The following is a 25,569-nucleotide window of genomic DNA, read 5'->3' as shown; positions in this document are numbered from 1 at the left end:
GAATTCCAGGCCAGCTGGGGCTACAGAGAAACCCTGTCTCAAAAAGACCAATAAAAAAAAAAAAAAAAAAAAAAAAAAAAAAAAAAAAGCTCGTGTTCCTTTCGTATTGCAAGCGTCCAATGTGCTATTACTCAACACTATAGTCTCAGATTTAGATTTTTCCACCTCGAGGAATTTGGTTTAACTTTAATGAGTTGCTGTAAATATTTCAGAGCCAACTTTGGGATTTAGATAGAAAATAGTTTTCACTAAAATATAAGCTGGATATAGGGTGTCATTTTCCTAGTGGGCTGTGTCACATTTGCAGAGCTATAAATTCACTCCAGCCATCTGGACAGCTTTAGCCACAGCCCAATCCCCAATTACATTAGATAGTGACTTATTAATCATAATTTAAAAAATACTATATTGAGGCCTATATAATTCACATTGCCCAATGCAAGCTGAGCAGCTGAAGATTTCCAGAGAATATTTTTTAGATGCTTACAGGTTATTCTATAGGCAATGGATGCATTTTTCATTCAGCAACTTTTCAGAAAAACAAGCTCAATTAAAAAAAAAAAAAAACCCAGACAAATGAAAAACAGACCAGCAGTTACATGTTGCTTCCTGAGTAACTGAAGAATGTGTTTCTTGTGGTTAAAATGAGAGATCTGTTTAATATGGAGGAAATACCAGGACTCCGGGCATTTTCACTGACGTTGCACTTTGACTTTTTGAACTTAGGAGTACTGACACGGAAACCTATTCTTTCTGCTCCGGGAAACCAACAGTGGCAGAGGCAGGCCGGCAAGAGGTAACAGGCAACGGGTATGGCTCTCGCTTGCCAGCTATCTTACTGTTTGGATTTCGTTTTCATCACGCTATTGTAGGATTCCATCCTTGAAACCGGTTAGCAAACAGGACTTTCAAAACCATCGCCTTTTCAGCTCTGCCATTGCTAACCTGATAGGAGGAAAAAACGTTTGTGGTGGGCTTTTGTAAAGACACCCCCCCCCCAAAAAAAGTCAAAGGACACTTGTGCTCTTTGGAGACAGAGGATTTCCACAGCAGGCAGAGCCCTGTGTACCACAAGGTACATTTGAAAACAGATTCAATCGGTAGGAGTCGAGGCTAGCCCCTCTTTCCCATCCTCCAGGTTCTCCCTGCTCTGGGCTCCAGAGCAGCCCAGGCGTCTGGCTGCAGCCGGGGAGAAACATGCTGTTTTGTTTAAATCCTCCACATTCTTTGCCATTTCCCCATTGGCCGGATGGGGCTACCCTCCCCGCCGTGGCCGCTGCTGATGTCAGCCTCGTCGCACGCTCCTCCCGCACCCACCTCCCGGCCCCAGGCACACTGCAGCTCGGCGCGGACTCTCCCAGCGAGGTGGCTGCAAACTCGCGGGCACGCACGGCGCTCGCACGGCCGAGGGACTCGGGGGAGGGGACGCGCGGGAGGCGCCAGCTGCGCTCGCCTGGCTCCTGCGAGCGGCCCGCCGAGGTTGCATGCACCCGGGGCCCTGAGCCGGGCAGAGCCGAGCTGCGGCGGCATTTGCTTCCCTTTTCTCTCCCGGCCGAGGTCTGGAGAGACTTGGGGACTGGCCCTAAAAAAAGAGCAGGAAATCTTGTTTACCGCCCGGGGAGAGGAGCCGATCAAGCCTTTGTTTGGAAAGTCAGCATCGCGGGCTCCCGCTGCAATGTGTTCCTGGTGACATTAGTGCAGGGTAGACCGGCCGGACGAGGGGGGTCGCCAGGTTCAGCTTTGCTTTCGGAGGAAGACCGAGCGGGTGACTTGTGTGCATTTGTTTGGATTTGTGGAAATCTTATTTATTTTTGCCTCCCTCGCTGGCTGCCGGGCATGTCCTGATCTGGTGGCCGCGCCTACCAGCCGGGTGCTACCGATCCGAGCTTTCTCTCCCGGGTCTCCCTCCCTCAGTCCCTGACTTTGCAATACCGCGTTCCTGGGAGCAGCGATCTCCGCGAGCCAGAAGGACGGGGAGCCACCGACACCGGGACCCAAACCTTGACATGCTCTGGGGCAGACCCGAGGCAGCCAGAAGCTGAGCGCACGGCCGGGGCTGCCGCTCCCGCCGGCTCCGAGCGTCCTGCCCTCCGCCTGGGTGCCAGCCTCGATCATCTGCTGGGACACCCCCTGCTTTTCCGGGGGTCCGCGGCCGGCAGGACCATGTTGCTGAAGGAATACCGAATCTGCATGCCGCTCACCGTGGACGAGGTAGGTGCCGGGCCTCGCCGGCTCGGGGTCCCCAGATTCCGGGCGCCGCCTCCCTAGCCGCCGCCACTTGACCGGCGGGGAAACCCGGGTGCAACCCCGCCACCCCAAGCCGAAGGCTGCAGGGGGAGAAAGCTGGGAATTCGCCGTTCCCACTTGTCACCCCAGCAGGGAAAAGGCAGCGTGGGGGTGGGGCGGGGGACTCCAGGTGGGCTCTTTGGGGACATCCGGGATCAGATTACTGGGGATCACAATGCGTTAAAGGGAGCTGCTGTGCCCCTCCCTCCAATTAAGCAAAAGCCCAAAGCGCGCCCTGGAGTCGGGTGTCTAGGGATACCCTTGCCCTGGTGGTGGTCACTGTTCCCACGTCCCCTTTCCAAGGTGGGCTTGCAGGGACAAATCCCGCGCGGGCGGGATCCGGAGTCCCGCCTGGGGTCCGTGGGGAGCCCCGGCTTCTGATGTTGCGGGCCTGGGCGCTGGCTCGCTTTCCGCCTGGGCATCAGGACTCCCTCCCGGACCCGGCTCGTCCTTTTGCAGAGCGCCGGGCTCGGAAACTTTCTGCGTGTCTGGTTTCTTCTGCGGTGGAGAGCGTGGGTAGGAAGAGCCCAGAGCGGCGGGGCTGCAGCGCGGCCACAGGGGGGCGCTCCAGCACGCGGTGCCCGGCCGGGGTCTGGTCCCGCCGCAGCAGGCTCCGGGGGCTCGGGGCCCCGGGATCCGCCTGCTGCGCGCTGGCTGCCTTCCGATCCCCCAAACCGCGAGCTCCGCCATTCAGGAAACGGTGACTCAGTGAGGGCTCCTCGGGCTCGGGTTTCCCTGTCGTTCCCCCTTTCTTCTCCCCACCTTTTTGGCGATTTCACAATTGTTTTGCGTCTGTCCAGGGACGGGAACCTGAAGCCAGTCTAGGCAATTCGAAACGAACTAGTGCGGTTTGGTGCGGCGACAAATGAAGTCAGCTGTCCACAACGTATTTGTATTTAAAATCGGTGCATTTAATCCATCTGACATCATGTGATCCCGGCAGTACTCTGTGAAAGGGGAGGTGTGCTTTTGTATGATCCAGACCTTGGCTGGCTCGCCAGGCGGGTTACGGTCCCTGGCCATCTGGAGCCGGCGTTAAGGCAAGACCCTAGCACAGTCCCAGCAAGATCAAAGTAGCCTGAAGTTTACAAAATTTATCGCAGGGACACTGGCTGCCAAAGACAAAGGGAGAGCTTAGCCACGGACTCTGGTCCCCGCCCCCACAGCCTGACCAAGATTTGGAGTTTGTAAGCATTTCAGGGGAGGCAGTATTTTGAGCTGGGTGGAAGCCATCTGGGTAGGTACATTCTTAACCTTATCAATGGAGAAGCCGGGTATAGCTTTGGTGGAGAGTGAGGAAGGCAGGTGAATGGAATTGGTTTAACCCCCGGTGCTTCGAGGAAAGCTGAGCTGGACCAGTGCAGTCTGGAGGAAGGCGTGCTTCCACTCCATCTCCTGCTTGTCACTGCAGTGATGGATCCGGGTATGCATTTCTGGGGCAGTGTTGAAACTGCATGAAATAGAGAAAGAAAAGAACCAGTTCTAGAATCTTCTTTTCTGCCAACAACAGCTCTTTATCTTTGTTTGGTTCTGTTCTGTGGCTTTCTTAAATACTCAGAGCACTTCCCCACTCTTTTAAAAAATATATAAATATTCAGTGGTCACATCTGAGTGGTCTAGGTGGAGGCCCTTTCTTAATTGGCCAAGGAAATCAGACTCCACCTGTAGGGTAATGTATAATTATAAATTATTTAATGTATAATTCATTTAGACTAAAGTATGATTTAGTTTCCATGAGGTCATGTTCTGATTTATTTATTTTATTGTCGTAGGGATTGAATTCAGGGCCTTGAGTATGGTAGGCAACCACTGAGCTACATTCCTCAGCCTGAGGTCATATTATGAAGTTGTTTTCTACTTTGTTAGAGGAGTAAAGGGGTGATTTTTGTTGTTGTTGTTCTTTTTGAAACAGGGACTCCCTATAGCCCCAGCTGGCCTGGAGCTCACTATGTAGACCAACCTGGCCTTGAACTCACAGAGATCTGCCTGCCTCTGCCTCTCAAGTGCTTGGGACTACAGGCATGTGATTTAAATAGGTGTTCTCAAACTGAAAGAATCCAGATTAGTGAAAGCAGGTGCTGGATAGGGAAGGTAGGCATGATTTGACAGGTGTCAGATCCTTCAAGGCTGAGCTGGTAGCAGACCCCACAGTCTCTACCACCCCTTGATGATGGATGCCCCACTCACCTTAACACTCAAAACTGGAATGCAACTTAAGTGTCGTGGGCAATAGGAGATGGTTGCTGTCATTTTAAGTAAGTAGTCTTTTCGAAGCTGAACTTTGGCTTCAACTTTCAACTCCTGTGTTGGACCTTCTGGTACTTGCTCCTGATTAATCACCACTGTTAATTAGTAGCAGTATCCAGGGTTTTGCAAATGGAAGCAAATGCCTGTGTTTGGGAGAGTCATTGAGAGTCGATGTCCCGACTTTGTCCCTGGCCTTATCCCTGTCCCCATTTGAACTCCTGCTCCTGGTGGGGAGTTAGAGGAACTGGTGGGTGATTATCACATGTTGTCAGTGAGTGCACTGGGGTTCCTACTTGTAATCTCAACACTTGGGAGGAGGAGGCAATCAAGGCCATCCTTGGCTACATAACAGATTCGAAGCCAGCCTGGGCTATGGGAGACTGTCTCAAAAACAAAGTAAAACAAAATGGTTAAATACTACACTCTGAGTTTCACTACTAGTTCATAGCTCAGTGCAGAGGAGAGATGTGTTTTTCCTTATGCTGCTCTTTGCAGTGTTTAATCCAGGAAAAGGAAAACCATTTCTTGAAAACAGATAAAGTCAGCACTATCAATAAAAAAAAAAACCAGGGGCCTTTGAATTGTTACAGATAGTTTTGACTTTTTCTCTGGCCTTGTTTTACCCCATAAAATTTTCCCTAGTTCCAGAAAAAAAAAAGAAAAAAAAAAGACCCAGCTCCAAGAGATGAAGAAAATAAAGCTGAATTAAAGTCTAGATCAGAGTGTAAATGGTGTGTGTGTGTGTGTGTGTGTGTGTGTGTGTGTGTGTTTCAGGGCCGGGTGTGTGGCTCAGTGAAGAGAGCTTGCCTAGCAAGACTGAAGCTCTGAGTTCGAGCCCCAGCACTGAAAAAAAGTTAATTTCAGAATAAAGAAGTATGAGAAGTAACAGTCCATGGATTAATTTTGTGTGTGTGTCTCATATGGGTGTGCACACATGTGTGCACACATGTGGAAGCCAGATGATAACCTTGGGTGTTGTTCTTAGGTGACTTCTATCCTTTCTTTCTTTCTTTCCTTCCTTCCTTCCTTCCTTCTTTCTTTTTTTCTTTCTTTCTTTTTCTTTCTTTCTTTCTTTCTTTCTTTCTTTCTTTCTTTCTTTCTTTCTTTCTTTCTTTCTTTCTTTCTTTCTTTCTTTCTTTTTTTTAGTGAGATAAGGTCTTTTACTGGTCTGGAACTTACCAAGTAGGAAAGACTGGCTAACCAGTGAACTCCACCATCCTCAGCTCTTTTTTTAATTTTTTTTTTTAATGTGCGTTTTGGAGATCTAATTTAGCACTTTACCAACTAAGCTATCTCCCCAGCCCTCCTTAGTTTAAATTTTTTTGGGGGAGGGGGTCTTTTCAAGACAGGGTCTCCCTGTAGCCCCAGCTGACCTGGAACTCCCTATGTACACCAGGCTGGGCTTGAACTCACAGATCAACCTGCCTCTGCCTCTGGAGTGCTGGGATTAAAGGCGTGTGCCACCACACCCGGCAGTTTAAATGTTAAGTTTTATTTATTCATTCATTCATTTATTCATTCATTCATTTGCACGTGTGTGTGTGTGTGTGTGTGTGTGTGTGTGTATATGTCTGCTCCTGTGTTTGCTACAGTATATGTGTGGAGATCAGAAGATAACTTCCGAGAGTTGGTTCTCTCCTTCTACCATGTAGGTCCCAGGGATCAGACTCAGGTCCCTAGGCTTGGTAGCAAGCACCTCAATTTGCTGAGCCATTTCACTGGCCCTCCATGGAGCCTTTAATCCCAGCCCTCGGGAGGCAGAGGCAGGAAGATCTCTGTGAGATCGAGGCTACCCTGATTCACATTGTGACTTCCAGGTGGGCTGTGACTAGAGAAACCCTGTTAAATAAACAACCAACAGGGCTGGAGAGATGGCTCATCGGTTAAGAACACTGGTTGTTCTTGCAGAAGATCTGGGTTCGAATCCCAGCACCCCCATGGCAGCTAACAACAGTCTGTAACTCCAGTCCCAGGGGATCTGACAGCCTCTTCTGACCTCCAAGGGCATTGCATGGCACCGGTGCCCTTCATGCAGGCAATACGCACATACACATAAAATTTTTAAAAAATGATAAAGTGAATTAAAAAAAAAAAACAACCAACAAAAAGACAAAAAAAAATATTTCAGGAGCTGGAGAGATGCTTTGGTGCTTAAGAGTATATACTGTTTTTTTGTTATTGTTTTTGAGACAAGGTCTTCCTGTAACCACAGCTGGCCTGGAACTCGCTATGGAGACTAGGTTGGTCTTAATCTCACAGAGATCCACCTGCCTCTGCCTCTGGGGTGCAGAGGATTAAAGGCATGTGCCACCACACCCAGCCAAGAGCATATACCACTCTTGCATAGGACCTGAGTTCAGTTTCTAGTACCCATGTCAGGTGGTTTACAGCCACCAGTAACTCTAGCATCGGGGGAATTGGACGTCTTCACATACCATACACCCTGCAATACCCATTATTTTTTAAAAATTAAAAGTCTTTTAGAAACTTCACTAGTATTAAATGCAGTTATCTCTGAACTAAATCTAAGCCTGTTGGAAAGTTATTAAATGGGGTAAAGTTATTAAACTTTGGGGGTTAACAGCTGCTAGAAAGGAAGTTGTCATATTCATCTGAAACATCTAGATTCTAGAATTTTAGACTTGGAAGGGCTATTTATTAACAGTGTCTATAGTTGTGCCATTTTGTTTTACAGAGAATTCCAGGCTTGAAGATGGCTCAGCCAGTTGTCAGTCTCCTAGCTGAGGCAGGGGCTAGGCTGAATGTCTTTCACTGAGGTCCATATGGACTGCAGTTTCTCCCTCTGGGTTTCACGTTGGAAGAAGATATTATCCCTAAGCCCTGTACACATGTGCAGCAGGGATACTGGGCCTTCCCTAGTTGCAAGTAGCTTGGAGACTACAACCTTGTATCTACCTTGGGGACATAAAGGGAGTGTTAGTGTCTGTTAGAATATACTGGAAGGATGGCTAGGGAGCTCGATTTGAAGCTGCTTTTGCATAGCAAGCAAGGTCGGGTTAGATGGCAGGTTTGGAGGATGCTTTGGGATGTGTGGCTTGGTGAGAGATGATGATGGCTTTCAAGACCTGCCCCACCCCCAGCCATTCTTTATTGGCTCTTGCAGCAGAGTCCCACTCATCATCCTCCAGGTTCCCTGGAGCACAGCGTGAGGATCACCCTTCCCTGACAGAGTTACTTACTAGCAGGATACATTGAGGGATGTGGCTCAGTGGAGGAACACTTACCTAGCATGCATAAAGCCCTGTGATCGGTCCCCAGTACCTTAAAAAAAAAAAAAAGAAAAAAGAAAAAAAATCACTGTTAGCTGTGCATGATGGTGCACACCTGTAATTCCAACACCACGGGAGCTGAGACAAGAGAATCAAGAGTTCAAGGCCAGGCTGGGATATATGGTGAGACTCTGAGACTCAATACATAAATAGTAAGAAAAAAGATAAGTGCCTCCTAGGAACTAAGTGCATCCTAAGAGAATATAAGGCAGGAATCTTAGTTTTCATTGTTTTTTTTTTTTTTAAAGCTGTTTAACAGTTCCCATCTTGATTACACCAACGATCATGTTTGTGCTTTTAGGGATTTTATTTGTGATCTTTAGGGATTTGCTACACAGTGAAGAAAAGTAGAAACATCCCCCTCTCTTCAAGGAAAGAAGAAAAAGAGGACTTTTCATATAGAATATTATTTTGTGCTTTGCTCTGATGGAGAGCCAGCGCATTTTACCCAGGTGCCTCTGGCCCCTGGAGAGCTCTCTGCAGTTTCTAAGAACAGATTTAGGAGCTGGGTGCCACCACCTCTGGAAGGATGTGAATGCAGATGTCAGAGAGTTCACCTGTGCTCTTTGCTCTTGGTTGAAAACACTGTGTTACAGAAAGCATCTGCAAACAAGCCAGGGTAGCTCTCCTTGAAGGAAAGAGGAATTTGATCCTGGCATCCACTGTGTCTTGTGAAGAGTGGTGCCTTTGGCTGTGAAGGATAGAGGCTTCTTTGGTTGGTCTCATGCATTACTCGTCAGTGTACCAAGCATGCTCTAGAAAACGTCTTTTTATTTCTTAATCTTTTGTTTTTAATTTTCTGACTGTTGAAAGGGACCAAAGCCAGGATCATGAGTTTGATTTCTGGGTGATCCAAGTAGGTTCTTTTGCCAGTGTCATTCACAGCCAGGGGACAATGTTCCTGAAGCCACTCCACTATCTTGCAGAGCTTGAATCTTGCTCCTGAGTGACGGGAAGGGTTAATGGATAAGTGCAGGTCTTTCATCACTAATGGATAGACAAGTAACAGATGCAGGCCTGCTGGCCGGGCCAGGCAGGGAAGTTGACTTTGTGCATGAAGGACACTACATTTCCTGTCATTGGAGGGGGAGCCTGCCACATGAAACAGATTCTGAGCCTTGAGGAAAAAAATGCATACTATTTTTAACAAAAATGTAGTTACATGTGGTAGTAACTTTCCTTTTTTAATATTTTTATTTTACGTGTATGAGTGTATTATATTGCCTGCATGTATGTAAGTGCACCCATGTCATGTAGTGCCCACAGAGATTAGAAGGGGGTGTTGGATCACTTGGAACTGGAGTTACAGATGGTTGTTAGCTGCCATGTAGGTGCTGGGAACCAAGCCTGGGTCCTCTGCAAGGGAAGCCAGTGCTCTTAACTGCTGAGCCATCTCTCCAGTCCTAAAACTTTCCTTTTTGATTAGAAAGATAGCAAACAAGCTTATAGATAGATGGAGGCTGTTGTTGGGACTCAAACCCAGGGTCTCAAGAATGCTAGGCAAGAGAGTTATTTTTTTTTATTTGTGTATAAGTGTTTACATATATGTATATGCACCATGGGTGTGGCTGGTGGTCATGGGAGCCAGAGAGGGTGCTGGAGCCCCTGGAACTGAAATTATTGATGGCTGTGAGCTATCATGTAGATGCTAGAAACAGAACCTAGGTCTTCCACAAGAACAGCAAGTCCTCTTAACTGTTAAGCCATCACTCTAGCCCCAACCCTAAGGTTTTTGAAAGTTATCTTCAGATTTCATGAATATTATTGGCATTTAAAGAAAAGTGAATGGTCTTCATTTCAGAAAGGCTATTATTTCAAAGGAAGAAAATCTTTTTTTTTTTTTTTTTTTTAAAAATGGCATTGGGGCTGAAACCCAGGGCCTTGTTCATGTTACACAGCACTAAGATATATTCCTAGAAATATAAATATGTGCATTTGTGTTTGTGACAGGGCATTGACATGTTTTTCAGGAGCAGTAATTACTGGAAAAGTACATTTGGGTTTGGTACCTTAGTTTCCTGAGTGAAAGTCAGCTTCCCTGGCTGACCCTCCTGAATGGTGTCTGTTTTTTCTTGACTAGATGGTTTAGGCAACTCCAAAAACATTTTCGAAAGCTAGATAACACTTCTGCCTCTCTTAGGGGAAAAATACTGTTCTGGAACTTAACTAATGGTTAGTGAGAAGTTAGGAAGGTTAAATGTTTGGCAGAAGTGTACCTTTTGGGAAAGGAAAAGGTCTGTTTCAGAAGGTTTCAGTCTGCTGCCCTCCAGCCCTCCCCAGTGCCTCCTGGGAATTGGGAGTTTTGTGAGATTCCCAAGTGGAGATTCTTTTTTTGTAGCCTTCTAGGCAAATGGAGTTTCAGTGTATCATAAATATTATAAACTGCATAATTAGTCATCTGGAAAATAGAAAATTGTTTAAAAAATCTTAAGCCAGGTGTGGTAGCACACATCTTTAATCCCAGTATTCAAGAGGCAGAGGCAGGTGGATCTCTGAGTTCAAGGTCAGCCTGGTCTACCTAGTGAGTTGCAGGTCAGCTGGAGCTACAGGGAGATCCTGTCTCAAAAAAAAGACCAAAAAAAAAAAAAAAAAAGTTCAACTTAGGGAAAGTATAGCTCATACAAAACAGCATTATGGTGGGGGACACCTCCAGGGGGCACTATCACTATTTACACGGAACCCAATGGAAAATGAGCATTGGAATGGGCCTGCAACTAACCAACTGCCTTGTCTACCCTTTCACTGTCCCCAACCCTGTCATGTGCTAAGCTTGAAAGTTTAGAGCAAGCTTAAGAGTTTGAAAGTAGACATTTGCCTTAGAATGGTGTTTCCTGACAAACCCATCCAAAATAGTCTTCTTGGGCTGGGGATATAGTGCATTTGGTAACGTACTTACCTAGCATGTATGATTCTTTTTAAATTAAGGGACTGAAAAAATGGCTCAGTGGTTAAGAGCAAAAACTGCTCTTGTTGACGGCCTGAGTTTGGTTTCCAGCACTTATGTTGGGGGACTTACAACCACCTGCAGAGACAGGCTCTCCTTGTAGTCCCAGCTGGTCTAGAACTCACTGCATAGACCAGGTTGGCCTTGACCTCACAGAGATCCACCTGCCTTTGCCTCCCAAGTGCTGGGATTAAAGGCATGCACCACCATACCCAGCTATTATGATTCTTTTTAATTAGAAGAATCCTTTAAAAATACTTTAGTGGGAATTAAGGTCTTTTTTTTTTTTTTTTTGAGACAGGATCTTACTGTTTAGCTCAGGCTGGACTGGACCTCATAATCCCCTTGCCTCTGCCTCCCAAGTGCTGGGACTGTAGGCTTTCACTGCGATACCCAGTCCCTGAGGGACTGATGCAATCTGGATGTTTTTCTTTTGCCTTCTGGAAGGGAATATTGGTTTCCTATTAGTATATAACCAATTATCAGAAATTCAGTGGCTTAATAAATAAAAAATTTTAAGGGCCAGTGACATAGCTCAGTGGGTAAAGACACTTGCTATCAAGCCTGAGGACCTGAGTTCAATCTCTACATGGTGGAAGGACAGAACTGATTTCTGCAAGTTGTCCTCTGACCTTCACATGCACACCATGGTGATATGTCTGCCCTCCCCACCTCCCTCATTCACACATACAATAATTTTAAAAAAGACGACACCCACTTATGATCTCCCAGTCTCTATAAATTTCGTCTGACTATAGCCTAGTGGGATTCTTTGCTGAGGGTTTCATGAAGTTGAAATGATGCTGTCATCTTGGCTACTTTCTTTCTGGAAGGCTTACATGATTGCTGGCATAATAAAGTTTCTTGCAGTGGGAGAAACAAGTGCTTTACTTTCTGACTGTTGATTAGAGGTAAGCGTCTAGAGACCACCTGCTATTTCCTGCTGTGTGGCTCTCTACAACACGGCACTTTGTTCTTTAAGGCAAACAGGAGCTTCTGCCGCAAATTTTAATCTCTCAGGCTTGTTATCTCTGACTTCTGGAACTCTTTCAAAAGGATTCACCTGGTCAGGCCAAGCTCACCAGGTTCAACAGAAGACGATTATGTATAGACAGGGTGAGTCCTAGGCAGTAGATATCTCAGGGGCCATTCTGCCTAGCATAGGATGATCAGCTGCATTGAAAGTTTCTACTGGAGGGGCTAGAGAGATGATTCAGTGGTTAAGAGCACTTACTGTTCTTCCAGAGGACCCAGGTTTGGTTCCCAACACCCATATGGCAGTTTACAACAGTCCCTAACACCAGTTCCAGGGGATCTGACATCCCCTTCTGGCCTCCATGGGCATTGCACATACATGGTGCACTTACATGTTTGTAGGCGAAATACTCATAAAATAAAAACAAATCAATGAAATTTTTGTAAAACAAAAAGTTTCTATAGGAGGAAAGAGTTGTGTGTTGAATCTAGAGCATTTAAGAATATGGAAGTTCTAGGTTGGTACTTGGAACATAATGAAAGCATTCATTTCACGGGTAAGTTCTTGACCTCCTGGGGGTGCCTGGTGCTTGGGATAGATCAGCAAACGAGGCAGACACAACTGCTGCCCTTCTGGAACCAAGAGGCCAGAGGATACTAGAGAAGTTCATTACTATTTTAAAACATACTCTGTTGGGCTGGGGATATAGCTTAATGGAACAGCACTTGCCTAGCATGTGCAGGGCCCTGGGTTTAATCCCCAGAACTAGACACAGAAAAGGTAACAATTGGATTGGTGTATAAAATACATCTCAGTCATGCGTGGTGGTGCACGCCTTTGATCCCAGCACTCGGGAGGCAGAGGCAGATGGATCTCTGTGAGTTCAGGGCTACCCTGGTCTACATAGTGAGTTCCAGGACAGCTGGGGCTACAGAGAAACCCTGTCTCAAAAAGACCAAAAAAAAAAAAAGAAAGAAAGAAATACATCTCAGTGAAGCTTTTTCAAAAGTTAAAGAGATGGTCTGGGGAGATGGCTGAGTGGGTAAAAGTACTTGCCAGACAAGCATGAGGACCTGCATTTGAATCTCAAGAACCTACATAAAAGCTGGACACACATAGCTCTTGTAACTACAGCCAGACAGAAGACATTCTGGAAATTCCCAGGCTACCTAGCATGCCATATGCATCAGAAAAAACAGAGACTCTGTCTCAAAAAAAGGTGGAAGTTGAGGACTGATACTTGAGTTTGTCTTTTGACCTTTACTCATATGCCATATATGGCATGTGCACACCAGCACATTATACACACAATAAAAGTTAAAGATGTACATAGAGTTGTTTGAGCACCATAGATGCTGATATTCAGAGAGACCCACTGGCAGAAAATGCCGAGTTGGAAATTATGAATGAAGTAGAAAGTTATGGTCCCAGTCCTTGAAGAGATAGCTCTGGCTGTCCTGGATCCAGACAGCTTCCTGAGGAGCATGTCCTCCCCTGATACAGTGTGGGAAAAATGTGAGTGCCAGATTTGGACCAAATGGCTATTATTTAGGCCAGAACTTGATACTTGGAGAGGGAAGCACAATTACTGCTTAAAAATTGACCCAAGGCCAGCTGCAGGATGTTGTGAACCTTCTTTGAGGTCCTGGTTCCCAGGGACCTCTCCCTCCTACCAGCCCCTTGCAGGGGAAAGAGGCTGGTGGCCATTATGAGGGGATGGAACAGCACCTCAGAGAGCCTCAAGACCTTCCTTACTATGGCTCTTCTGCTTGGACTCCCAGGTAGAGTGAAACTTAGCATTGATGATCAAGAGGAGATGGGCTCCCATGGAAGCCAATCCTTGGCTGTGTTGATGGCAGATGTCCTTAAGAAATCTGGGCTCCTGGGCCTGATGCTAAAGGTGGCTAAGGGGCTATTTAAACAGTATCTCAGTTGTCTCTAAGTAGGATGGCAGATCTCTTCTGGGTTAGGCTGGGTGCATCTCCTAGCATGCACATGGTTGAGGGGGTAGCTCCATAGCCTAGAACACTTTGTCTTGGCTACTGGCTTTATAAATGATGACAGAGGAAGGAGTCTGGGGTCACCCACAACTTCCTGGCTGGCTGCCTGAGTAGCATCATGTAATGGTGTTTGTTGACTTAGAAACACTGAAGTCGGAGCTCACCAAGATTTTAACAGAGTATTAAAGTGACTCATTTTTTTTCATTTCCCAGCACATTGACAAAAGGGGCCTGCTCTTAAAAATGCCTCTTTAGACAGTAGCGGAAGTCATGTGTCAAAACATAGCCAGTGTTAAGTTCTCCAGCTAATTTAACTAGTTTCCTCTCTCTCTCTTTCTCTCTCTCTCTCTGAACTTGCTATGTAATGGCCTTGAACTCATGATCCTCCTGTCTCAGCCTCCCAGGTACTGGGATCATAATTCTGCATCATCATACCAAGTTTTACAAGTGTATATGTATGTGTGTTCATGAGTGTGTATGTGTGTATATATGTGTGAGGTATGCACGTGTGTGTGCAGGGGAGGCCAGAGATGGGCATTGGGTGATCTCTGTTACTCTCTGCCTTAGTCCTGTGAGACAGGGTCTGTCACTAGATCTGGAGCTAGTCTGGCAGCCAGCAAGCCCCAGAGATCTACTGGTCTCCCCCCCGCCCCCGACAGTACTGGGGTTACAGACACATGCAATGATGCCTGGCACTTTAGAAGTGCACACTGAAGATTTTGAACTCAGGTCCTCAAGCTTGCCCAGCAAGCACTTTCACCCACTGAACCATCTCCTCAGCCCTGGGCTTTTTTTTTTTTTTTTCTAAACTCTTTTTAAGTTTGGCTGAAGTATGACTTTCTAGAGCTCCAGTTGTTCAGAAGCAGAGAGATCATCAGCTCCTTTAATTCCTTCAGCATTCATCTGTGTGTAAGGTGTTGTTTCTTTCCCAGGCTGAATCACCCCACGTTGAGAGTGGCCAAACAAACGTAATTTGATGACAACCTATAATAATGCTATTTAAGCACTTATCTAAGTGGCTAATTTCCAAAGATTGTTCTCTGGCCCTGTATTATATATATATATATATTATGTGCAATTTTTTCATTTGTCATGAAGTACACGTCAGTAATACTTATTATATGAATATACACACATATACACACAAAGACACATAGAAATACACACATACACAGTTATATACAATTCACATACATGCCTACATACAACAGTGATAAATACACAGATACATGTATACATATGCAAGTAAACACACACAGACATACACATTAAGGTACAGACATAAACCTAGAAATACACACACAGCACACATACAGAAATACACATATTCAAGCTAGGCGTGGTGGCATACACCTTTAATTACAGCACTCATGAGGCAGAGGCAGGCAAATCTCTGTGAGTTCAAGGCCAGCCTGGTCTACATAGTGAATTCCATATTCACACACATGCCTACATACATAATACATAAACACATCACATAGACACATGTGTAGACACACACATACATATATACACCTCATTCTGGTCTGATTATATTAGTTATAGGAAGGCCTCCTCCAGAAGTTTCTAAGTCTCTTTGTTTTCACACTGAAAAAAACCCAATCTTCATGTGTTTAAAAGAATTAGCTGAGGAATGAGGAATCACTATTAGCATAGATTTTACTATAATTAAATTGTTTAAACCTTCATGCACTGGGTCTTATTTGCTGGATTTTTTTTGTATTTCCTGACATCTCTGCAATATTTTCTACTTTTAACTATCGTAGCAGGTTTATTTCTCTCTCTCTCTCTCTCTCTCTCTCTCTCTTTCTTACTTATGTCTGAGAAAAAGTGTACTAACATTTAAATTTTTAGTTGAGGTACATGTTCTTTTTCAATTTTTTTTTTTTTTTTTGAGCCGAGGACTGAACTCAGGGTCTTGTGCTTGCTAGGCAAGTGCTGTACCACTGAGCTAAATCCCCAACCTCTTTTTCTATTTTTTTTTTTTTTTGGTCTTTTTGAGGCAGGGTCTCCCTGTAGCCCCAGCTGTCCTGGAACTCACTATGTAGACCAGGTTGGCCTTGAACTCACGGAGATCCTCCTGCCTCTGCCTCCTGAGTGCTGGGATTAAAGGTGTGCACCACCACGCCCGGCTCTTTTTCTATTTTTTTAAAAATTTATTTATTATTGTCGGGCGTGGTGGCGCACGCCTTTAATCCCAGTACTGGGGAGGCAGAGGCAGGCGGATCTCTGTGAGCTCAAGGCCAGCCTGGTCTACATAGTGAGTGAGTTCCAGGACAGCTCGGGCTACAGGGAGACACTGTCTCAAAAAGACCAAAAAAAAAAAATTATTATTTTCATTTTATGTGTATGAGTGTATTGCCTGCATGTATGTGAGTGCACCCATGTCGTGCAATGCCGCAGAGGTCAGAAGAGGGCATTGGAGTCCCTTGGAACTGGAGTTAAGGATGGTTCATAACCACCATGTGGGTTCTGGGACTCGAACCTAGGTCCCCTGCAAGAACAGTCAGTGCTCTTAACCACTGAGCCATCTCTCCAGCCCCTCTTTTTCTATTTTTGTTTTCTATTATTTTTAGACAGACTCTTGCCATGTAGTCCAGGCTGGTGCTGAACTTGCAACCCTCCTGCCTCAGCCTCCCTGGTGCTGGGATTATAGTCTTTACACCTGGCTGTTTTAAAGGCGCCATCTTAAGATGGCAAAGTCTTACTAGCTCTTGTCTCTGGCAAAGGTGTCTGGAACTTGTATGACTTGTACAGACAGATTGCAGAGAGAGTAATATCACCTGTCAGTGAGTCTTGTACTCAGGCTTCCTGGAAAGTCTTATGTAGGGCTACATAGTCCCTAGAAAGCTGTAGGGCTGTTTATCTCAACCATCTCCATTTTTGTGACTGACATAAATTGTGTAAGCTCCTTCTCCTGGCTCTGAAGAGAGGAACTAGCCAGTCACCTTGTGGCACAAGGTCTTGGTGGCATGTGGCTTGGCAGTAGCCTGTGTGTTTATTTGCATTTACTTATTCTTTCACAATTTCATACATATGCACCTAATACACTTTGATCTTATCCTACCCTTTATCCTCTTAGCCCTCTCTTGCTGCTGAACTCCCTCTTCCTAACAAGTCCCTTTCTACTTTCATCTCTTGTGTGTGTGTGTGTGTGTGTGTGTGTGTGTGTGTGTGTGTGACTTACCGCATTTAGTACCTGCGTGAGCCTGGATGGGGGTTATGTACTTGAGCCAAGGGCAACTTGCCATTGGCTATACCACTTGCACAGCAGCTATTAACTAACTGCCTGTAGCTCCTCAGGGAGGGATGTGGCCTCATGAGTGCCTCCCCCATCCATGATGGAACGTTGATGGGCCTTGCCTTGTGCAGGTCTTGTGTAGGCAGCCACTGCTGCTGTGAGTTCATGGGTGTACCAGTCATGTCATGTCCAGAAGACTCCACAGTCTCTGGCTCTTACAGTCTTTCTGCCCCCTGAGCCTTGGCGGGTGATAAAGGAGCACTCAGTAGTCACTTATTTACAACATTTTGACCAGTTATGAGTCTGCATTAACTGTTGACTACCTGGCAGTAGTTTCGTCTATATGTTTAGAAGATATTCGGGTCTAGACACTTCAGTGACACAGTGTGGGAGAGGTTCTGTTTAAAACTATGAATGTTAAAATGATTTGTAAGCATGCTCAGGGACCTGGGTTAGATCCCCAGCACCACCAAAGAAACAATAAAAGGTTTTGATTGGTTGATTTTTCTGTGCTTGGGGCATTGTAGTCGCTTTTCACTTGCAAAGGGCTCAGGGAAAGAGAGACATGGCACTTACTGAATAAGTGCCTGTTCCCTTTGCTCCTCATGACAGTCTCATGAGTTAGACATTATCATGCCTATTTCACAGATGTGGTCCACGGCTTGCTAGTGGCAGACCCAGATTCACACCTAAGCTCCTCATGCTAAACATCCCTGGGCTCTTTGCCCTACCAAATTCTGCCTTTTTCAGAGTAGTAAAAAATAGAAGCAATTTTGAGGATTAGCTAGTTCCATGAACATCAACCTCCCCCAACTTCTTAGAGATTAAATAATGTATTCAAGATTATAAAAAGAAGTAATTAGGGAAAAGTAACTCTTATGTTTCAGTAAGAGAAAAGAGTAGTCCCTAAACTTTATTGCACACTGAAAGATAAATTTGGGGTCAGTGAATGACTCAGTAGGTAAAGGTGCTTGCTGCCAAACTGGGTGACTTAAGTTCAATCCCTGAGACTCACATGGTGGAAAGAGAATCGACTCATGGAAATTGTCCACTGACCTCACATGTGTGTTGTGGTATGAGTGTACTTACACTCACAAATATCACACAGATCATCATCATCATCATCAGGACTGGAGAGATGGCTCAGTGGTTAAGAGCAGTGGTTGCGCTTGCAGAAGACCTAGGTTTGGTTCCCAGCACCCACATGGCAGCCAACAACTGTCCGTAACTCCAGTTCTAGGGAAATTCAACACCCTCTTCTGACCTCTGCAGGCATTGCATGACATGGGCACTCTTACATACATGCAGGCAATGCACTCATACACATAAAATAAAATATTTTGTAAAACATCATGACAATAAAGACATATTTTAACTGATTATGGTATGCTTGCAATCTTAGCACTGTGGAGATAGAAGTAAAGGATCAGGAATTCTGCATACTGAGTTTAAAGCCAACCTGGGCTACTTGAGACCCTCTCTCAAAAAAAAAAAAAAGTGAGGGGGTAGGAAGAGCAATTTAACCTAGGCATTAAACCAAGTGCTATTCTTCTGTGCAACTTTAATAAATGAATCACTTTCCTCTTTGAAAAGAACTTCTGTAGTTCACACTCTAAAGAGAACCGCCCCTACACTCTTGGAAATTATTCCTTTTAAAGGCAGCAAAACCCTTTGGTTTCAGAGGCATCAGCTGCAGGGATGTTAGCTCAGGAGCACCAGCGACTCGCTCAAAATTAGTGTCTGAAAATAATGCTGGGAACACACAAGTGATGCTGGGCCTCTGATGGCTTAAAACGTCAAACTGTTCGTCTGGGGGTGAGCAGATTGGAAGGTCTTAATAAAGATGATCAGAATGTGCTGTTCAGAGCTTCATGTTTGCCATCCCCACCGAGATGCTGCTCATCAAAGCTTCTCTCTCTGTCTCTCTTGGCAGTACTAGAGATTGAACCTGGAATGTCACACATGCTAGGCAATCATGCTACTACTGAGCTACAGCCTCAGCCCTTAATTCACCTTTCTTAGCACTGCTTCCTAAGAAAATTTATAAACTATGTGCATATTATTTTTTTTTTCAGACTCACACTTCATATGGACTAAAAGAAGTACTTTTGGAGATCAAAGCCATGGCCTCAAACACACTTAGTCCTAGCTATACCCCCATCCCCTAGAATAAAATCCTTAAAAATTATTTTATTGGGGCTGGAGAGATGGCTCAGAGGTTAAGAGCACTGATTGCTCTTGCAGAGGACCCAGGTTCGATTCCCAGCACCCACATGGCGGCTACAAACTGTCCTTAACTCCAGATCCACGAGAATCCAAAGCCGTCTTCTGATCTCCACAGCATTGCATGACACAGGTGCACTCACACACATGCAGACAATACACTCATACACATAAAATAAAAATAATAGGCCGGGCGTGGTGGCGCACGCCTTTAATCCCAGCACTTGGGAGGCAGAAGCAGGCGGATCTCTGTGAGTTCAAGGCCAGCCTGGTCTACATAGTGAGTTCCAGGAGAGCTGGGGCTACAGGGAGACCCTGTCTCAAAAAGACTAAATAAATAAATAAATAAATATAAAAATATAAAAATAATAAATAAAATATTTTAAAAATTATTTTATTTGTGTGTGTGTGTGTGTGTGTGTGAGTGTGTGTGTGTGTGTGTGTGTATGGGTGCCCTTGGAGGCCAGAAGAGGGCACTGGATACCCTGGAGCTGGAGTTACAGACAGCTGTGAGCCACCCAACATGGGTACTGGGAATGGAACTCTGGTCCTTTACAAGAGCAGTAAGTGCTCTTAATCGCTGAGTGGTCAAGATGGAAAATTTTATGTCATATGCATTTGATCACAGTTTTCAAAAATAAATAAAAACTGATTAATTTAAAAAAGTTGGCCAGGAAGCTGAAGAGATTGCACAGTGGGTAAGAGTGCTTGCTGAGTAAGAGTTTGGATCCCCAACACCAACATTAAAAACAAAAAAGCAAACCAACAAAACCAAAGCTGGGTATGGCTGTACATACATCTGTAACCCCAGCATTGTGTGTGTATGTATCTGGGGGGTGGGGACAGGAGGATCTTTGGGGCTTGCTGCCTGCAAGCCCAGCTCCAAGTTCAGTGAGAGACTCTGTCTCACAGGGATTAAGGTAGCAAGTGTTAAGAGTAGGACACCTCTGATGTCCTGATGTCCTGCTCTGGCTTCCATACATGCATGCACGGGCATGGGCATACACAACCAAACATGCCCATGCACACACACACACACACACACACACACACACACACACACACAGGACCAGGATGTATACTTTCGATTAAGGGTGATCCACTCCAAATAATCCATTTTAGGTTATAACATGTTTGTTTTAGTAGTAATGATAGAGAGCCCAACGTCTTTGAATTTCTCATCAGAAATCTAAGGAAGCTTTTTTTCAACTTTTTAAAAAAATTTCTTTTAAACTTTATTATTTTTATTTTATGTGTATGCATGTATTGCCTGCATGTAAGTGCACTCGTGTTGTGCAATGCCCGCAGAGGACAGAGAGGCTGTCGGATCCCCTGGGACTGGAGTTACAGACAATTGTTAGCTGCCATGTGGGTGCTGGGATTCAAACCCGGGTCTTCTGCAAGAACAACCAGTGTTCTTAACCACTGACCCATGGTTCCAGCCCCGCCCCCCTTTTTTTTTTGAGACAAGGTCTTACTATGTAACCCTGACAGGCCAAGAACTTTCTCAGAAAGATCTGCCTGCTTCTGCTTTCTGAGTACTGGGATTAAAGGTGTGTGCCACCACTCCTGGAAACTTTCTGGGTTTTTTTTTTTTTTTCTTGATTTAATCATTGCACTCCTTTTTTAACTTAAAAAAATTTATTGAGAATTTCATACATGCATGTAAGATGTTTTGATCAAATCCACGCCCACTCCCCTTCAACTCTTCCTGTATCTCGTATCACTTTTTCCTGACAACTTTGTGTACTCTTTCTTTCTTCTTTTCTTTTCTTTTTTTTCAACGGGGCTTTTTGCTAATCTAACATTCCCCCTTCTGAAGAGGTAACCATAAAATCTTTTAGGGATTAGATAAAAGCTCCCAAATACTTTTGACATTTTTGGTCTCTGGAACAGAGTATGTTGCTAAGAGGCCCAAGGACATTTTGACTTTTAGCCAAGAAACTGGCTACTTGCAACTTTCATTTTTTAACATAATTGCTAAGTGTACATTTTAGTAGTAGTAAGAGCATTCACACTGGTGGGTGACTGTCATACAGCTTTGCAGCACTACAACAAAATACCTGATATAACCATCTCAAAAAGAGTAAAAGGTTGTTTTGGTTCCTATTTGGAGGTTTCACTTTATGCTGAGCAGGCCCTTTGCTTTGGGGCCTGTAGCAAGGTGGTACGTCATAGGAAAGCACATGGCAAATACTTCATGGTGACTGGGGAGCAAAGACAGAAAGGGGCCCAGCTCCTTCACTCCTTTAAGGGCATGCCTTTAATGATCTGACTTCCTCCTACTAGACCCCACTTCCTGAAAGTTCCACCACTTACAGGGTGCTGGGGATTGAACTCAAGGCTTTGTGCATGCTGGGCCAGCACTTGACCAACTAAGCCACATCCCCAGTCATGAATTCAACCTTCTAAAAGAGCAAAATGAGAGGGTTCACATCTGCATTTAGGATGGCAGGAATGAGCCAGTCAGTGGCCTCTCCCTCTATGACAGTAGCTGAAGCCTTTGACAGGTGTTTTTGTTTTTTTGTTTTTTTGCTTGTTTTTGAGAACATTTAACAGAAAAAGTGCATTTTTTTGAATACTTAACTATAATAAAAAAAGATACTCATGCATTTCAGGCGCATTTCAGACAAGCAAGGTTGGCACTGACAAGTGTTGTGCTAAAGAAGAAGGGAGAATATTTCATTAGCGATAATGCTTTATTCCTGTGCAAGGCCGAAATAGACATTAACTGGACTTCTTTTCTCAGAAAGGAAGTATGGTTATGATGGTAACTTATCTTCTTAGAAAACATTTATAAATGTTTAACTCAGGAGAAGAAGATAATTTAAGTCAATATGATGGCTTATTGAACATTCTAACATTTTTATAACATTTTCTTTCCTGTCCATTTTCACCTATGTCTACAAACAGAGCTTTGGATTCACTAGCAAACCACCTGCGTTCCATTTCTTTCTTTCTTTCTTTCTTTCTTTCTTTCTTTCTTTCTTTCTTTCTTTCTTTCTTTCTTTCTTTCTTTCTTTCTTTCTTTTTTTTTTTTCTGGTGCTGCGTATTGAATCCAGGGCCTTGTGTATACCACTGAACTATGTCTGTAGCCCCTCATTAGATATTATTATTATTGTTCTTGTTGTTACTATTTTGAGACAGGGTCTTACTATGTAGTCCTTACTGGCCTGGAACTCCCTATGTAGACCAGGCTGTCCTCAGACTCACAGAAATCCGCTTGCTTCTGCCTCCTAAGTGCTGGGATTAAAGGCGTGTACCACTCTACTTGACCTTTTTGTTATATTTTTACTTATTTATTTTGTGTGCATGTTTTTGTTTGTATGGAGGTCAGGGGGTAATTTCAGGAGTCAGTTCTTTCCATCTACTGTGTGGGTCCCAGTGATCATATTCAGGTCATCTGGCTTGGTGGCTGGTGCCCTTACCCACTGAGCCATCTTGACCCCCCCTTTTTTTAAAGATCTAAATTTTTTTTTTAATGTGTATGAGTGTTTTGCTGCATGTATGTATGTGTACCACATGTATGCATTGCCCACTAAGGTCAGAGGAGGGTGTCAGATCCCCTGGAGCTGGAGTTACCGGTGGTTGTAAACTGCCATGTGGGTACTGGGAACTGAACCTGGTTCCTCTGGAAGAGGAGCAAATGCTCTTAACTTCTGAACCATCTTTCCAGCTCCTTTTTTAGATAGCATCTTATTTTGTTATTCAAGCTGGTCTTGAATTCCTAGACTCAAGTGATCCTCTGCCTTAGCCTCCCAAGAAGCTGGGTCTATAGGCATGTACCATAATGTATGTATATTACACTGCGTCTCCACATGTGTGTACATTACACACACTAAGTCCTCCTTCCTCCTCTAGCCCCTGACACCATCATTCTACCTTTTGGACAGGTGTTTTTTTTTTTTTTTTTAATGAAGATTGTTAGAAGAGAATTTTGTACTAGAGCCATGGGTGTGTCTCCCGAAATGTGTAATTACTGTGGTTAGAGCCCTGGTGACATAACCCTCCACCAGGAGCATTTTGCCGGGTTTTCCCTGTTCTGAAATGACATCACACAGGCTTCCCTGTCCAGCCTTAAACATGTTCCGATCCTTTGCTGCTGAGGGTAGTTTTTCTCAGTACTTAAAAACACTGGGAAAACATAGCTCTTTTGCTTAATGATATGGTTAAAAGATAAGGAAGTGTGGTTATCTAATCCTCCTGGGCCCATGTGCAGAGAGTTTAGTAACTTGAATTGCTTTTGGTCACTGGGGTAGAAGTTGTACCTTGCCAGTTGGAGACATAACCCAAGTCCAGGCAGGGCGAATGCTTTTTATCTTTCTTTCCTGTTTTTTTTTTTTTTCGTCTTTTTGAAGCAGGGTCTCCCTGTAGCCCCAGCTGTCCTGGAACTCACTATGTAGACCAGGCTGACCTTGAACTCACAGAGATCCGCCTGCCTCTGTCTCCCAAGTGCTGGGACTACTACCACGCCCGGCTATCTTTCCTGTTTTTGTGTGTTTTGTTTTGTTTAAATTTTTTGATTGATTCATTTATCATTTTAATTTATGTTTCTGGTTTTTTTGAGACAGGGTCTCCCTGCAACCCCAGCTGGCTTGGAACTCACTATGTAGACCAGACTGGCCTTTATCTTACAGAGATCTGCCTGTCTCTGCCTCTGGAGTGCTGGAATTAAAGGCATAAGCCACCACATGAGACTTTATTTGTTTATTTAATTTATTCAATGTGTATAGATTTTTTGCTTGCATGTATGTAAGTGTACCTGTGTCATGCAATGCCGGTGAAGACTAGAAGAGGATGTCAGATCCCCTGGAACTGGAATAATAACCAGTTGTAGCTGCCATGTGGGTACACGGAATCAAATACAGGTGCTCTTAATCACTGAGCCATCTCTCCAGTTCCTGTTTTGTTATGTTTTTGAAACAGCATCTTGCTATGTAGCCCAGTTTTGGCTTTGAATTTATATAGGCCAGGCTGGCCTCAAGCTTTCTGTAATCCTTCTGTCTCAGCCTCCTGAGTGCTGGGATTACAGGCTACCATGCCCAGCTGGAATAGCCCCCTTAGAGGCACTGAGTCCAAATGAAAACTGCGGATTCAAGATTCCATTGTTTTACCTCTTTTGGATTATGTGTGACGGGGACTTGGACACAGCCATGTGTAATTAGGGTTTTGAGTGGGATGACTTATGGTCCTGCAGATAGGGATGTATTTAGATGTCTGCTCTTGCCAAGATCTGGCAGAAAAAGAGCTTGGTAGTTGGTTTTTTTTTTTTTTTTCTTTAAAAGAAATAATAATTAGGCTATTAGTTGTCCAAATGGAATAATCCCCTTACGGCTTCTCAAGAAAAACACTTCTGAAAGGGTCAAGTATATTTTAAATTAGCCATTATTTACAGAGGTGTTCAGCTTCTTGCTTACACTCTTGCTTCTTTCTCTCTCTCAGTCACTCTCTCTCTCCTCTCTCTCTCTCTCTCTCTCTCTCTCTCTCTCTCATACACACACAAAGAAATATATAAAAATAAAAAATAAAATGACTCTGACAGACAACCAACATTGTGTGTGTGTGTGTGTGTGTGTGTGTGAGAATCGCTATATATGTAGCCCAGGTTAGCCTTTAACTCACTCTGTAGCCCAGGCTGGCATTTGAACTTGCACAACTTCTGCCTTAGCCTCCTGAGCACTGGGCTACATGCATGGGCATTGTATTTATTATTGTTGTTGTTGTTTTGTTTTGTTTTTTTGAGACAGGGTCTCTCTCTCTGTAGCCCCGGCTGGCCTTGAACTCACTATGTAGACCAGGCTTGCCTCAAACTCATAGAGATCTGCCTGCCTCTGGGGCATTATAGTTTTTAAAAAGAGAATTTGGTACTGGTTCTTAGCTCAAAAGCAGCCAGATTGCCAGCCTCCTAGGAGCCGAATCACTGCTACATCTATTTTTCATTTTTGGAGTGGCTCCCTCAGGGTTGGCTCGGCCAACCGGGGGCTCAAGGACTGCAGCTCTGGGCCAGGAGCCCACAGACCACAGGAACCCAGGCCTGTGTTGCTCCCTGCTGGGCTCAGGCTCTCCCTTGGGAGTTTCTCCTAGCCTGATTTAGGCTAGGACTTGTTCACCAGTACTGCAGCTAGAGGCTTTGCTGGCGACACGCCTGTGGGTGCGGCTCATCCCCAGCAGGGTAATCAGCTTGCTTTCTGTTTTTGTTGGATCATTTTGGATGGCTATCAGCCACACCTTGCAATGTGGACATTGTAACTTCTGCTAATTGCCCCCCCCTCCCAGAAAGTATCACCCCTGAAAAGACACGTCATCGCTTCCAAATGTGTGATGTTTCTTCCTTCTAGTCTATCTTTTATTTTATTAAACA

At 44.7% G+C, this 25,569-nt stretch overlaps 1 protein-coding gene across 2 annotated transcripts in view; it reads left to right on the top strand.

Annotated features, from left to right (window-relative positions):
* Positions 1–1,374: 1,374 nt before the first annotated feature.
* The window catches only part of Pitpnc1 (phosphatidylinositol transfer protein cytoplasmic 1), a 337,842-nt gene continuing 313,647 nt past the window's right edge, over positions 1,375–25,569 (top strand). The window contains exon 1 of one of the 2 annotated variants that reach the window (XM_008843193.2): positions 1,375–2,211. In XM_008843193.2, the coding sequence (XP_008841415.1) occupies positions 2,164–2,211 (48 nt within the window). In that variant the 5' untranslated portion in view covers positions 1,375–2,163. The remainder of the gene's footprint in view (positions 2,212–25,569) is intronic. The other variant, XM_008843192.2, reaches the window with a different exon arrangement.

Source organism: Nannospalax galili, unplaced genomic scaffold (assembly GCF_000622305.1).
Source record: "Nannospalax galili isolate Female #2095 unplaced genomic scaffold, S.galili_v1.0 scaffold781, whole genome shotgun sequence".
NCBI lineage: Eukaryota > Metazoa > Chordata > Mammalia > Rodentia > Spalacidae > Nannospalax > Nannospalax galili.
The sequence above is the reverse complement of the archived record's forward strand: the minus strand, read 5'-3'. Positions and strand labels throughout refer to the sequence as shown.